At 40.0% G+C, this 16,824-nt stretch overlaps 1 protein-coding gene across 2 annotated transcripts in view; it reads left to right on the top strand.

Annotated features, from left to right (window-relative positions):
- SH3GL2 (SH3 domain containing GRB2 like 2, endophilin A1) overlaps nt 1-16,824 on the top strand; it is a 253,633-nt gene that overhangs the window by 192,579 nt on the left and 44,230 nt on the right. For both annotated transcript variants that reach the window (XM_072992063.2, XM_078384933.1), the window contains exon 4: nt 137-280. In XM_072992063.2, coding sequence (XP_072848164.1) covers nt 137-280 — 144 coding nt within the window. The remainder of the gene's footprint in view (nt 1-136; nt 281-16,824) is intronic.

The following is a 16,824-nucleotide window of genomic DNA, read 5'->3' as shown; positions in this document are numbered from 1 at the left end:
GGGAGAAAACTAAGTTTGCCCCCATAGCAGAAGACCCTGCTTTTTGCATTAGTTCTTCCTTCATTTGCATACATGGTCTTCTTCTCTTCATCTTTGGTTCATGGTCTCTTATTTATCTGTGTTTTTCTGCTTGCAGCTTCAAGAGCCAAGCTCAGCATGCTCAACACAATGTCCAAAATTAGAGGGCAGGAAAAAGGACCAGGTTACCCACAAGCAGAGGCTCTTCTAGCAGAAGCAATGCTGAAGTTTGGAAGAGAACTTGGGGATGACTGCAACTTTGGTAACATCTGGTTTCTTCTCATGTAACATTTTAAAATGCGATGGACCTGTCTTTCATAGTTTGGATGCTGAAAGCATTACACCCCAGAAGTCATATAGGTTGCTATACTCTGAGCATCCTATATGACTCTGGATCCTATTGGCCACCAGCAGAGTGTAAAGCTTGTGCTATGTATTAGTGCACAGGCAGAAATTATAGTTAATAATACCCAATATACTGTGCAGCAAGATCCTTGATATGTCTTTCAGCGAGCTGGGAAACAAGTTAAAGTCAAATGCTATGATCTACTTACACTATGAGCAGTTTGACTCAATAGGATCATAGTTTATATTTTATGGTTCATATACTTTTTTATTTATTTAAAATATGTTTACCCTGTCTTTATCTTTAAAAGGACCCAAGGTGGATCAAGAGCTAGGAGTGAATGGTAGATTTGGTTCTGGGTTGTAGTAAGAAGCTTGGAGCCTGAGTCCATCATTCTCATAATTAGGGCTTCAAGGCATGAATGATTACACAAATAAGCTCTGATTCAGGGAGCTTATTTGCATGAGATTTGCATGAGATTTCTAGTGTGCAAAGATGCATAGTTACTGTCATAATTGCTTATTCATTAGTTGGTGTGGCGATCCCCCTTTGTGCCCTATATACCTCTGGGCTCCACAAAGGTAAATACGCCCTTTTCGCTGCCACCAGGTATTATACTAATACCAAATCAAATCCACACACAGGAGCTGTCACCCCAAAGGGTCATATAATTTCAGGAAGCAAGGGGTTTAAATAAATATTCTTTTATTATTGAACAAAATCATAAGGAGAATCAAATATAACTGTTTCATATGTTCATGTATATTAAAATCAGGTGTTAAAGTATCTCAGATCATGTCAATATTTCTCTTGTTATACTGATGCGTTCATTCCTGCTAGTTCAATATATTTTACTTTTTCAATTTCCTTTCTTAACCCGTTTTTGCTATTCCTAAACCCTAGCACTCCCTCAATATCTTCTGGTCCCTAACTCTGCCTGAACCTCTCTCTCTCCCTGATTCCAACCCTTAACTGTCTCACCCAGCTGTTCCAACTGTCATTCTGATTCCGCCCCTCCTGCTCCATCCCCTGATTGACATGCAGGAATGACGTCATACTTTGGGTTCCGTTACATACCTCCCTCCTTTGCAAGTTTGTTCCATGGAGTAAACCTATAGTGGTTTGCTCCATGAACAGCATAGAAGCAATTTAATATTTCCACCACTTATTAACATTACCTATTTTAAATTCACATTAATACTTACTCCACATTTTTACCTTCAATTACTTATCATTTGCAATTACCATTTTCAGTTCCTTTGTTATTACATTTTTCCATTGTTTATCAATTTTTCATTTACAATACTTTTATCAATTAACATCTTCAATCAATACTTTCAATTTCTTTGTTAATACACTTTTCCATTGCTTACTCAGTACAATTATTTTTGCAGTTGCTTACTTTTAGTTACACTTAACAGGAACGGCTTATTACTTTCTACATCACTTACCATTCTCTCATTTTCAATGCAATTACATTTATAGTTACTTATTTTTACTCATACATAACTAAAACACTTTATTACATTCTACATTTCTTACTTTTTTTTTTCAAAAGACAATTACTTTTGCAATTACTTATATTAATGTATACATAACTGGAAGTCCATTACATTCTACATTTTTTTTCCAGTGGACTATTTGTTCTTCATTAGGTCTTCGAGCCCAAGCTTCAGTAGCTATCTTTTGAGTCTTTCTTTTCTTACGGAATTTAAAGTCCAAATCTTGCAAGTCTCTCTTCCAGTTTGCAACCTTGTTCTTGTAAGCTTTCCCAGTTCGTAAGTCCATTAACGGTATTGAGTCTGTGCATAGTCCAAATTGTCCTTTTCCTTTGCACGTTGGATTTCCTGCAACAACCACCCTCTTTTGTCCCACTTACATTTCCTCGAAGCACGGTCTCCACCTCGGCTGCAGCTTTCCACTCAGGAACTCAGCTGGCTGATGATCTTTCTCGTCGTCTGCTTGGCTCAGCACGGCTCTGGATTCGAATCCTGCTACAGCGATGATGTTGAAGACACTCTGGAACTCTGCACCTCGCACGACATGAAGATGTCTCTTGACACAACCTCTCTGGATACGATGACATCTCTGGACACAACCTCTCTGGATACGATGATGTCTCTGGACACGACCTCTCTGGATACAATGACGTCTCTGAACACAACCTCTCTGGATTCTATGACCTCTCTGGAGACTATGCTGACTTTTCTTTAATGTAGTCTGCAACTTCTCCAGGGTCTCTTTACATCTGCTCAACCCCTGGATCTTGTCTTTTCTTATAACTTTTATAATTTTTAAAGGAGAGGCTATACATCTGACATTTCTTTCCTCATTCTGGGTATAGCCTGCTGTCCTTATCATAGATTTCCCTCTAACTTCTTTCCTTTTTTCTATGACTAGAGTAAATTTCTTTAGTACTCCTTGCATTTCTCTTTTATTTGCTTGCTTAATTTTAGATTCACATTTAATTTTTTCTAGTTCTAATTATTTATTCTCCAATTTCTTAGCTAGGCTTTCTTGTTGCTTGGTTTTAGCTATGGGTGCAGACACAGAATTATCAGCCTTTTTTTCATGTGTCAGGTTAAATGTAGGAACAGCTATTTCTCTAAACTCTGGTGTACCTTTTAGGGTTACACCTCTAGCATCAATCTGGTGCACTGCTCTCTGTGCTACCCCTTTGGCTTTTCTGTCGGCCTCTAGCTCTTGTTTCTGTTGTTGGCCCTGCAAATTTTCTGCTGCAATTTCTAGGGGTCTCTGCAAGGTGTTCCCTAGGTTGTCTATACTTTGATTTGCTGTTGCAGGTCCTTGCTTCTCCTCAAATTTTGAATTTAGTGTTCCTTGTTTTACTTTTGGTTTTGTATACACTAAATTAACCTGTTTCAACTCATCCTCACTTTTTCTAAGTCCTGACACCTCTCTGTGTTTCTGTTTCTGTTGTTCAGTGTGTTCCTATTTCAGTTGATTAAAAATCTTATCAATGTCCTCCATATAATTATTATAATCATCCCTACTCCTGTCCTCCCTATTGGCTTTATTTTCCCTTTTTCTCTTCTTTTGACATAGGTCACAAGCTTGACAGAATTCTTTTATCTGTTTTCCCATTTTTGGCCAGTAATATGTCTGAGATATTCTTTGCTTAGTTTTGGCAATACCTAAATGTCCAGATAAGGTGCCTTGTGTCCTTTTTCTATTATTTTCTCTCTGTATTTGGAAGGAACCACTAGTAATTTGTGAAGGCTCTCTCCTCTTTTCCCAGGATTTATTAAGATTTCTCGATATAAAAGGCCTTTTTCTTCAAAGTATATCTCAGGATTCTCAGGTGATAGTGGATCTTTATTAATCATTTTAAAGCACTGTTCTAACGTTGGATCAGTTTCTTGCTCCTGTTTAAATATACTTTCATTTGGATTTCTCATTGGCACCAAATCAGCTATTTCATCATTCTCTCCTATTATTACATTAGAGGACTCAAGTTTTTCCTCAGATATTTTCTTATTTTCTTTCTGGGCACAAGAATTCACTAAAGCACTTTTGACATGCTCAGAGAGGTCTATACCTATCAGGCATGACATTGGCAGTTCGCTGCTAATTCCAATTCTCCACCAACCAGTCCACCCTTGATATTTTATTGGTATTTTTGCTACTGGTAGTGTAATTACCTCTGTCTCTATTCTTTTGACTCTTATGCTTTCTCCTTTCATTATAAATTCTGAAGGGATTATTTCTGGATGGCATAATGTCACTAGAGAGCACGAGTCTTTTAGAGCTTGATATTTAGTCTCATTTATATAAATAGTATCCCCAGAATATTTCATAGGATCCAAATTTTCTCCAACCAAGTAACAATGGAGAATTTGAGCTACTGGGAGTTGTTCTTGTTGCTCTAAGCTCTCTGCTCTGCCACTAACTGTGGTTGCTATGGCGCCCACTTCAACTGCCCTTATGGGTGCCTCCTTCTGCCTTATGCAATTTACCTCCTTAGGCAAATTCAAATTCTCCTTTTGTTGCCCAAAATCTCTATTTTTAACACATTGTGTTTTAAAGTGGCCTTGGTCTCCACCATCACAACATATAGAAGTTTTTCTTTCAAAACTAGGAGATTTCTCTCCTTTCCCTTCCCAGTTTTTAAATTTCTGCTGGCTCTGATTGCCCTTAAAATGGCTTCCAACTGTCGGTTGGTCTCTGAGGTACATTCTAGGTTCTCTCTTTCTGTCCTCCCATTCAAATTTTACCTCAGAATAATTTGAGTTCTTTACTTCTTTAATATATACAATTGGTTTTGATAAGTTCCCCTCAGGATTTGAATCATTATTGGTATTTTTATTTTGGGCTGATAATTTCATTAGTTTTTTTTCTAGCTGCAATTTCTTCTCTTTTATTCTCAAATCCAGTTCCTTTTGCTTAGCCTCAAACTCAGCCCTGATCTGTAAAATTTCTTCCTCAGTCCTAGCTCTTATTTCTTTTAATTTTTCTTCAGTCTTAACTCTGATTTCTTTTAATTTAATGTCTTTTTGCAGATTCCATTTTTCAAGATCTTGCTCACTTTGTCTGGCCTGAGCCTCATACTTTTCTCTTTTTGAAATTTCTTCAATTGATAAATTGTAATTATTCTGATTTAGTAATGTTAATTCTAATTGTGCATTCTAATTTGGTGTTTCAGTTCCATCCCTTTTTCCCTCATGTCCATTTCTGTTTTTCTGGCATCTGCCTCCGCCTGTCTGACTTCATCTCTTTTTTTTCCTCTTATTTCTAACTCGGCCTGTCTTAGCTGAAATTCCCTTTCCCATCTCCACTTTAGAAACTCTTGGGAGGTTAAAGTAGCTTCTCCTTCTCCTCCTTCCTGTGAGGCATCATCATCCTCCTGAGTAGCATCCTCCTGCTCAGCTACCTCAAGAGTACTTTCCTCTTTGTGAGGTAACCCCTGTCCTTCAGGAACCTCCATTGTTAACTTCTTCCCTCTCTTGGGAGGCATGGCTTCTCTGTGTTCTCAGATTCAAAACACAAGCCTTATTTTAAAAGGGGACCTAAATTTTTTCTCTGTGCTAGGGAAATACTAAGCAGCTTAGGCAACCTATCCTCGGCTTGCTTCGCTACTTTGTTATTATTCCAGGCACCCTGCCTGAGCTCCTTGTGGGATACACTGTTTCTTTTGGCTTCCAGCCACACTTATTACTGTTTATTTTTCAGTTTTCCAAGCCCCTCTGCTTGCTCTGTTCCCCTCAGATTTGTGTTTGACCCTGGCTTCTGCTTTTTGTCTCCTCAGCCCTCTCTTCTCAGAGCTTACGACCCAAAAGCTAGCCCTCCTGGTCTTTCACTATCTTGAGGTAAACCTTAAACTGTTGAATTTTCCCTTAGAGCTTCCCCTTTCTGTAGTCTTTCTCTGGTCTGCCTCAGGAGTCCTTTTTAGCTTTTCACCAAGCTACTTCCAAAGTTTCAACTCCTGCCCTGACAGCACCAGACTACTGGGTTCCCTAAGCTCAGGAAATTCAAGTTTTTCTTTGATTTACTGGAATCTTTTTGGATCTCTGGATTATCTTTCGATCCCACTTCCGCTGCCACCACTTGTGGCGATCCCCCTTTGTGCCCTATATATCTCTGGGCTCCACAAAGGTAAATACGCCCTTTTTGCTGCCACCAGGTATTATACTAATACCAAATCAAATCCACATACAGGGGCTCTCACCCCAAAGGGTCATATAATTTCAGGAAGCAAGGGGTTTAAATAAATATTCTTTTATTATTGAACAAAAACATAAGGATAATCAAATATAACTGTTTCATATGTTCATGTATATTGAAATCAGGTGTTAAAGTATCTCAGATCATGTCAATATTTCTCCTTTTATACTGATGCATTCATTCCTGCTAGTTCAATATATTTTACTTTTTCAATTTCCTTTCTTAACCCCTTTTTGCTATTCCTAAACCCTAGCACTCCCTCAATATCTTCTGGTCCCTAACTCTGCCTGAACCTCTCTCTCTACCTGATTCCAACTCTTAACTGTCTCACCCAGCTGTTCCAACTGTCATTCTGATTCCGCCCCTCCTGCTCCATCCCCTGATTGACATGCAGGAATGACGTCATATTTTGGGTTCCGTTACAGTTGGTAAAAAAGTTAATTTCTATACTCTTCCTTCTTTATTACTGTGATGATTTGAAGGAGAGTGGGAATTGTAGTCACAAGAAAATGGAGACTGTCAGGTTCTGTGAGAGTTGATATTAAAGGCAATAGAATGTGTTAGCCTGTGAGACTGTTTTCCAGACTTATTGCCTGGTACACAGAGAGCCCGAAATAAGCACAAGGCCACACAGAGAGGTCTGAGAAGACCAAAACATGCATACTGGGTAATTGGAAGCAAGATAATGCACCTGTGGACTACATGAGAATTATGGGTGGAGAGTTGTGTTAAGCCTTCTTTTAATTAATTGGTTAGCAGCAGAAAACGTGTCAGGGAGAAGGAGGGCCGAGACATGTAGAAAAATTGATGCTTTGCATATGTTCTTTGTTGGTTTTTGACATGTGATGGAATGCTTGCAGAATGTAGCAAGAGAAAACGGTTTGTCTTTTTAAATCTAGAAAGAGGCAGAGGGATTAGCCCAGTTTAGAAGCAAGATGATTACATAGAGATTTTAGTGTTTCTTATTTTAATAAGAAATAGCAGTTTTATTTAACCATTGTAACTTTTGAATATGTTTATGCTAACGCTTTTGCGAACAACTGTTTCTTCTTCATGGCCTCTGTGAAACCACACAAATGGGTTTAGACTGCGCCTGCACAGGACTCCTCAGAATATTTTAAATCTTAAAACTATTGATTAATAGTATGTTGCCCCATATCGCGCATGCTCTGCCCGCCCATTATACCTCAGTTCCTTTTTGCCACCACTGCAATTGGACTTCTCGTGCTAGAGCTATCATATTTTCAATCTACTATTTTTGATTCTGGTTTGATTATTCTGATTATTCTCTAGATCTTCTGATAATTTTTTACTTTGAATTGTCTACGAATTACTCTTTTGGATTTTGATCGTACGTTGTCTCCTGGTTTTTGAATTACAGACTGTTTTACAATTCCCGCCTTTGGATCTCGGACTGATTTTGAACTGGACTGTGTTTACTCAGCTTTGACTATGGACTGTTATCGACTTTCTTTATAATCAAACTTCTTGTGAAGTTTGTGATTTTTGATCGATATTACCCAGCTTCTGACCTCTGCTTTGGACATCTGACAACTCTTTCTAATTTTGTGAGTCCTTTCCCCCCTTCTCCCCACTCCTCCGGGGGTTTGAATAGTTTTATGGCCTCCTCAGGCCCTTTTAAGCGGTAACTTCATGTGCCGGTAAAATCCCATTCACTGATGGCCACAACTGCTGTCTATTTTGCCTAGGGGAGGGGCATCAAACTCATTCCTATCAGCAGTGTAAGAAGCTTACCAAGGTGGCTCTTACATTACGCTTACAGCAGCTTAGGTCTTACCTGTGACAAGCAGCCGTGGAGTCGACCCCACTGTCTACTGCTCATTCTGAGCCAGCTGTGTCATTTAATACTGGCCACTCCATCGCTGAGATCTTCCAATAAGTCTGCTAAACAAAAGTTGTCAGTATCGATATTGAAAAAATCTTCGACGTCAACTTCGAGCTCAATGTTGAAGCCTTCATCTGCGCAAAGCGAAAAGAAAAAGAAAATGTCAACTAAACGAAAGAAAGACAAACATTCATCTAAGGGTGATCATCCCCAAGAGATTCCTCCTGTCTCAGCCTTGCTACCATCACCCATATTAGAAGAGTCTTCTCGGGATTTACCGGATCCAGGTTCCCTTTTGGAAGGTGCCGGCTCCATACCACCTTCACAGGCTCAGGTTTCGGTATCCATACCGAGCTGATCTCTGAGCCCAGGCCACATTCAGGCTGACGTTCTTTCCAGCGAGGCCTCTGCCCATTCAAGCCCCATGTCCATCAGGCGGGCAACGCTGGTACATCTTTTGAACTCTGAGACATCTCCACATCAATCTCCTCCTAGGAAATGCACAGCCAAACACTGTCATATCTCTCCGGCTTGACAACTCCCTTCACATTGGGAGGTGATTGTCCTTCCTTGCGCCTCTTGGCGTCAAGTTTGAGCGGAGTATGAAGAACCGATATATGCGGAGGTTGATCATACTAGCAGTCGGCGTCAGTATTGAGAAGATGACTTTGATGTTGACCCATATTATGAGATTGGGGGGTACAAAAGACACAGAAGAGTCAGATATATCTATGCCGCTTCATCTTCTCCTTTGCCGTCTCCCCCTAGACATTGACACCGAACGTCTTATGAGATCGAACCTCCAGTACCAAAACTGGCCAAACGCCACATTCCGCATCAGGAAGTCCCTCAACAGCTGACTCACATTTCTAAAAGACCTCGTGCCTCCTCGACAGTGACCCTGCCTGCCCTTCATCATCAGGTAGCGTCCTCACCTGTACATCATACATCCAAGAGCCTGCTTCAATACATGGTCTTCAAGCTCCATCTCAAATATTAAGAAGACATCACCTTTCACCTTCTCTTTCTCCTTTCCTTCAGAGGGACTGCTCAGTTTCCTCTGTTTCAGAACAAGACATGCCCTCCAAAGCTTCAGAGGAATCCCTTTCTGATCTATCTACTCCTGACTCAGATGCTGCAGACCTACATCCGCCATCCCTCTCTGAAGATTTCACATCATACTCTCAGATGATCTCACAAATAGCTAAGTCACTCGAATTGGACATCGAACAACCACCACCACCCAAACAAGATTTAGTGTTCAATGATATTAATGAGGACAAGTCCCCCCCATTAAGTCTTGCATTTATTCCAGCAATGATGGACCTAATCAAGGAATCATGGAACTTAACATCTACGTCCCTGCAGGTTTTTAGGAGAGTGGGAAACCACTACAGGACACATGGCAGTGACACCGCCTTTCTTACAAAACACCCTGCACCTAATTCAATAATCATGCAGTCAAATCAATCCAGAGCCAGGAACAGGTCAAAAGTTACTCCTACCAATTGGGAAGGGAGGAAACTACAGTGGGGTCTCGACTTACGAACGACCCGACTTGCGAACAATTCGAGTTACGAACCTGCCCTATAGGGAAACTAAGGACTCTACATGCGAACTTCCCTCGAGTTACGAACAGGGAAAAAAGTCCCCCCTCCCTCCCCTTAGAGGCTTCTGGAGGGGGGAAAAGGGTCAGAAACTTAAAAATAAATACTGTACTGTTAAATAAAGTCACTTACCAGGCCTTGGTAGCCCTCAAACCACAGGAAAAAGAGCAGGAAAGAGCTAAAAGCCGACACCCAGAAAGAGCCTGGCAGCCATTTTGTGGTTTTCCCTGCTCCTCTCCCCGCCTAACAGCTGATCGGCTGGCTCTGAGCAGGCTTCCAGAGGCTTGCTCAGCACCTAAAAAGCCTGCCTGAGTGCCTTTGTGCTGAAAAAATCAGCATAACATGCTTTAAAACATTATTTAAAATTGGCTTCGTTTTTTAAAAAAAGAGTTCTAAAGTGCTGCCTTTAGTGTTCCTTGCCTTCCCTGAACCTAAGGGGGAAAAAGAAAGAAAATATCCCCCTCTAGTGGCAGAAGGCAGAATAGCAGCTTCCCATTAGTTTCTATGGACAGAAAAGAGCAGATACGGATTAAATGGTTTTCAATGCATTCCTATGGGAAATGCAGATTCGACTTAAGAACTTTTCGACTTGAGAACCACCTTCCAATACGGATTAAGTTCTTAAGTCAAGACCCCACTGTAGATATCTTCGGATGTAAGATGTATTACCTCATTTATAATGAGGGCATCTAATTATCAGGCAGCAATGGGGGCATACCAGAGGCAACTGTGGGCCAAGGTATTGCCTGTTCTTCAGGCTGCCCCTGAGGAAAGTAGAGCCACTGTCCTCAATGTGCACACAGAAGCGACAACACTTGCAAAGGAGCAGAAGCTAGCATCATGCCACACATCTTCAATTGCTCTGAGGAGGCATGCATGGTTGCGCTCTTCTGGGATTACAGAAGATGCTAGATCATGCATTGAGGAACTCCCCTTCAATGGCTCAGGTTTATTCAATGAGAAGACTGATGAGGTCATGGAGAATCTTCATGAAATTAGGAAAACTGCTAAATCTTTATTTATTTATTTATTGTCATTGTAAGTATATACACAGTACTGTATACCCATACAATGAAATTCACAGACATCCAGAGACCAGACACATGCACACACATAAAATTCCCCAAACACTCCCCACCCACTAAAAAAAAAATCTCCCAACACTCCCCACCCACTAAAAGTCCCCCACTAAAAATACAAACATCTACACCGCAGGCCAAGTAACACAGTCCAACTAACTATTCACTACTGGTGGTCTTTAAGCTCATTATTAAGTGCAATTTATCTGGGATAAAAACTATTCAGAAAACGTGTCTTAATTGTTCTATATCTTCTGCCAGACGGCAACAGTTCAAAAAAGTTATAAGCAGGATGGGAAGAGTCTCTCAGGATGCTGTGTGACTTCCTTAGTGGCTCCATGCTGGCCTCGGCAGCCGTGGTTTACCACACTGAAGACCGTAGCAGCCGAATTCCTCAGACTCCCTTCTCATCCACATCTTCTCACAAAGGATTCAGGCAACATCTGCCATTCAGACTGTGATATTCGGTCTTCATGCCCCTTGCCTGACTCACCAAACACAGAGCACACGAAGGCAAACCAATATTGTATTTTAATTGCATTTTATTCTTATTTTATATTGGAAGCCGCCTAGAGTGGTCTGGTAGTCCAGATAGGTGGGGTATAAATCAAATAAATCAAATAAAAAATAAATACTCCTTTTTACCCACTGCCACCAGTTGATCACTAAATCAACATTAATTACGGAAGGATGAAGATGAAGGTCCAAACTTCACTGTCTTTTAAATAAATCTTCTTTATTGATTACAGATGTTTGATTATTAATAATAGGTAACTTCTACAGGTTTATTTATCATCAATTTCAATCTTCTATTTGTTATAACAGTTCTTATTCACTCTTCACTCTAATCACACCTCAGACCAAATATGACACTCTATCTCTCCACTCTTGATCTCTCTTCTCTCTCTCACTCTGACTCACTGACCCCTCCTCTTTTACATATCCTTGCTCCTCCTCTCAGCAACATTAGCCTGCAACATAAATATGCATGAGTACTTAACATAATAAGGGTGAATGCTACATACCTCCCCCCTTAAATATGTTTGTTTGGGAGGGGAAACACGTTTTTCCTCCTAAACAAACAGGCACAATTGCATTAAACTTTACTTACCATATATCACAATTCTATAGGCAACATCACATTTAATATAAAAATTACTATACCTTATAAACTAAACGTTTCACTACTACTCAATAATATACTTTACCTTATCAGTGACACTTATTATTTTACATTTAACATTACCAACCTTACAGAAATCACAATCAGGAAACTTTTACATAAATAATTAACCTGTAAAGTCCATTTCAGGTTCTTTTGTAAATTCTTGCCTCATTCACCTAGCCTCCTGGAAAGTGCATCTGCGACAATGTTGTAGGCTTTCGAGGCACTATCTGAGTCTCTTGCACAGTCCAAATTTGCAAAGTCCAAGTCTTTCACCTTCCTGTTGTAATAAGGTGCACCGCGGACTGGTCCGGTTGTTACTGCCTCCTTCAGTTGGACACACGTCTGCTGGCACTCAGGAGCCCCTCTGTTGATAACTTACTTGTTCTGCAACCTTTTCCATCAACTGGCAGTCATCGGCCACTCAGTTGTCCACTGGATGTTGTCTGCACAAAATCTAATGCTACTGTCGGGCTTGTCTATAAATACTATGGGTGCAGCCCAGGGACTCTCAGATGGGGTCTGCCTTTAGCATCTCCTGCACCTCCTATTGTACTTTCTCGACATAATCCCCAGTGATCCTATATGGGGTAACAGCTATGGGGCTGGCACCCCCAGTGTCAATTCGGTGGACTACCCCCTTGGCTTTCCCAGGTTTATTAGTGAAGATGGTTTGGTATTTTTGCATGATCTCCACTTTTCTCTGTTGTGTGGTAAAGGAGTGGGCTAGATTTACTTCCTCTGGATTAAAACATAGCTTCCCTCTCCCTTCCCAGCACATGAGTTCTTTGTTATCACTTGGGTCCTTCCTAATAGCATATAGGATCCAGAGATTTCTTCAATAGTAAGGTTTGGCAGTAAGGTTGACATGCACAACCTTGCAACCCTCCTCATCCTTCTGAATTACATAACTGACATTGTCCATTTTTGAAACTACTTTATAGGGACCCTCCCAAGCTAATTGTAGCTTGTGACCCTTGACTGGCTTAAGTAAAAGAACTTCATCTTCAGGCCCAAAAGTTGTTTCCCGGGCTTTCCTGTCATACCAGGTCTTCTGCTTGGTCTGGGCAGCCTTTAGGTTATTTTTGGCTATCTCCAGTGACCTGTTCATATATTCTATTACTGACTCTGGGTCATTTTCACTGTGGTCTTCCCAGTTCATGCGAAGCAAATCTAAAGGTCCACGCACCTCCCTGTCAGCAAACACGGGTCCAAAAACACGTGTAAGCCTGGACAGAGAGCAATCAGGAGTTTGCACATGCTAAAATTGGCTGAGTGAGTCCAATCTCAGCTAGCCATGATACAACACTCCTTCTCACAGGTTTGCCCACATAAGAACACCCTGGTACTCTCAGATATTATTGTGAAAAGGTCAAGTGGGCTTTGTAGTCCTTAGACTTAACTTGCACCACTGACAGGACTCTAAGTAAGCTAGGCCGAGGCAGCACTCTCAGATGACCCTATGACAAGTGTACTGTTCAGAAAACCAATTGAGTTTTATAATCTTTATTTTATTAAAGAATAAGCATGTTACTAGGTATCAAAGCCAAATTAACCCAAAGCAAATAAACTAGCATTGTGCTGATTAGTTACAAAGATGAAGTGAGGCAAAGAAAACATGAAAAATAGAAAAGTGTTCAAAAACCTTACAAAAACACAAAAAGCCATTAAAAGAATAAAAACAGTTCCAGTCCAGGAAATCATTAGTAAAAACAAAATAATCCAAGTAGGTTATAAAAAGGCTATAGTCCTCAGTGATCCTGTAGAACAAGAATCCTGTACTAAAAAGAAAAATTCGGTAAAAGTCCCATTATCCTTAGAAAAGTCAAATCCAGTAAATGTACCATAGTCCTTACAAAATTACAAGAGCATAGTCCATATGGAGTATTCCAAGAAAAGAAGTCCATAAAGAATATTCCATAGAACAGTCCATAGAAAATAGTCCATGCATAGTCCTTAGGGAAAAATCCCATAAGTCCAAGGATAATCCAGTATAGTAAAGGTTAGTCCCATGTGTCACGAATGACTGAAGGATCGGTCTTGAAAGACAATGTCTATAGGCAAAAAGTTCCTTTTTCAAGAGTAACTGGCAAGGGCTTATCGCACCTTCCCACGATGTCATCCAATCAGAGTTCGTTACTAGGCAAACAGTCCTGTTGCATCACATGACTTCTTTCCCATCCACACCAGATGTTATTTGGGTTACTGTACTTTATCAAAGAGTCACAACAATTCCCATCTAATCACACCGAGTTCTTTTCTCAGGCTGTCAGAATAACATTCTCTCTGCTCGCCTAGCAAACAACTTGTCAGCATAGCAAAGATACTTTATACAAAGAAACAAGATGGAACCTCTCTGGCTCATTTCTTAATTACAAAACCCATATGCTTTGAAAGATTTTAACTCAAAAACCCATCTCATCACAAGCCCCCGGAAGATTAACAAAATTCTCAAACAATTTAAGTTTTAATTTTGATAAGTGAATAAGATGAGATGTCATAATTAAACATTAACAAAATAGAGAAAGATATTAACTTGAGCATAAAGTAATACATTTCAAATATGATTCTAAAATAGCAAAACAATTGATACACGAGAACTATTATAATTATAGTATTTACCATACATGCGAGAAAATTGCATTAGATACTTCTACTAGTCTGAAAAACAGAAGAACAAACATGTTAGTATACTTAATCAGATACATCACTCTGCATATGCTCAGATAATACTCTAGTCATCAAACAGTAAAATAGTGAAACCAGGGTTAACATCATAATAACTTGACAAACCAATATACTGAGATGAAGTACTAATAGATAAAACACTCTATGTATGCTCAGGAACATTGTCATACAGAATATCAAGAAAATTAAACATCAGAGCTTTACCAATTCTAGCCATTTTCTCCCCTTGCATCTGCACTAAACATTCGAGATAAACAGTGGGCAATTAAAGCCTTCTTTCCAGGTAGATGTTCAACATCAAAATCATACTTTTGCAATCTGAAATACCACTGCATTAATCTTGGGCTTCGATATCTCTGCTTCTCTAAGAATGTCAAAGCATTTTTGTCTGCTTGAATAACCACTTTCCGTGTACATCCATATATTCTGAAAACATGAAGAGCCCACAAAATTGAATATGCATTTCCCTCCTGAGAGTTATACTTCCTCTCTTTTTCCTTCAACTTTCTGGCCACATAAGCTAAGGGGTGTAAAAAATTAGTGTCATCTGATTGAAGCAAAATCACGCTCAAACCATGTTCTGAAAAAGCAGTTTGAATGATCATGGGTTTAGCAAAGTTAGCTGATCGCAAGATTGGTTCTGTTATAAGTAACATCTTTAAACACTCAAAAGACTGGTTGCATTCTCGTGTCCACTGCATTGCAACAGACCTTGCTTTCCTTATTAATTTCTTTAGAGGTGACACCAGATCTCTGTAACCATTAATGCATCCTTGGAAATGGTCAACTAATCTTAAAAATACCAATATCTGTTCTCTTTCTGTAGGAACAGGCCAATCATTAATAGCTTTCACTCTAAAATACTCAGGTAGAGAACAATTATTTCCAATCCAATACTTTAAATAGGACACCTTCCCATCAAACCAAACACAATGATCCATTTGTACTTTCAATCCTGCGCTCCTCAATCTGCAAAGTACCGTTTCTATATGTTTTACATGTAACATTGGATCAGGGCTGTGAATTACAAGGTTGTCTACATAGCCAATCATGTAATATAAATCACCAAACAATTCATCAACCAATTTCTGAAAAGTAACATAGGTATTTTTCATTCCAGGTGCTAGTTTTCTGAGTTGGTAAATTCCCTGAGGGCAAGTAAATGATGTATAAGGGCGATGTTCCTCTTTAATTAAAATCTGATAAAGCCCTCCTTTTATTCCAATCACAGAAATGTATTCAGCGTTTGCAACAATTTCAACTAACGTTTCAACATTGATTGTAGGAATTGTCTCAGTCTCCGTGAACTTATTTAACTGGCTAAAATCTAATTCCACTTTGAGACCATCCTGTTTGCCTTGACACACTGAAATAGTATTGAATACAGCTGTTCTACATGGTTCAATCACTCCTTGTGAAATAAGACTTTCAACAGTTCCAGACACTAAATTGCCCTTAGTCCCTTCTAGGTCCATAGGAACAGAAACAGCAGTCAAACCATCTTTAACTGTAATAAAATGTTTCACCACATTAGTTTCTCCCGGTGAATTCGAGAAGACGTTTTGGTGATTAGCTAACACAGACTCCAATATCTGTCCTGGGCTAAATTGATCAATGCCTTCCATGCCAGCATCTACCTCCACATCACTTCCTCCACCTTGCTCATTATTCTCTTGGTCTACCTCTGCAACCACAGGTACAATATTGGGAACGCCTTGGTCCAGAAATGCCACACCCCTGAATACCTGTATTGCTGAATTAGCTGTGCTATCAGGTTTGGTCACAAGAGGCCGCTGTTGCATCAAAGTTCCCTCGGGAGTACTCTGCATAGCCTCAGAAACAGTATCAGCATTCTCACCACTTCCTTGGAAAATAGGCTGTTGAAAATAAGTATGGTCCCAAACCTCTGCTTTTCTTTCTAAAGATCTTTCTGAGAAGTTTAACTGTGGTACTGGGCCAAAGTTTCCAGATATGATTTCAGTCTCTGGAGAAACATCAGTACTTTGTAATCCCAAAAAGTTAACGCTTCCCCCTTCATTGGTTGTGTTAGAAACAGTCCCACAACCCGGCAGGTTTAAATGCAATTTCTTATCTTTAAGCAAGCTTACAGAATTAGCCCCACATTCACTTGTACTATTGAAACAATGTGAAAGTCCATGCTGCAAAACCGCTCCACTATCAACTTCTATGGCACTTGGCAATGACTCTGAGAAAACCTTCACTCCTCCAGCCTTCTCAGCAGACTGCTCCTGTGCACTGAGTAGGCCACCCCCATGGTAAATCTCATTACTCCCAAACTGCCATGAAGTACACGGGGTCCCTGCCAACCTAACAGTGTCTGATTTCACTGTTCCCTCGGGGCTAAGAGAAGGGGGGTTGTTTGAGATCTGACATGC

Source organism: Pogona vitticeps, chromosome 2, assembly GCF_051106095.1.
Source record: "Pogona vitticeps strain Pit_001003342236 chromosome 2, PviZW2.1, whole genome shotgun sequence".
NCBI lineage: Eukaryota > Metazoa > Chordata > Lepidosauria > Squamata > Agamidae > Pogona > Pogona vitticeps.
The sequence above is the reverse complement of the archived record's forward strand: the minus strand, read 5'-3'. Positions and strand labels throughout refer to the sequence as shown.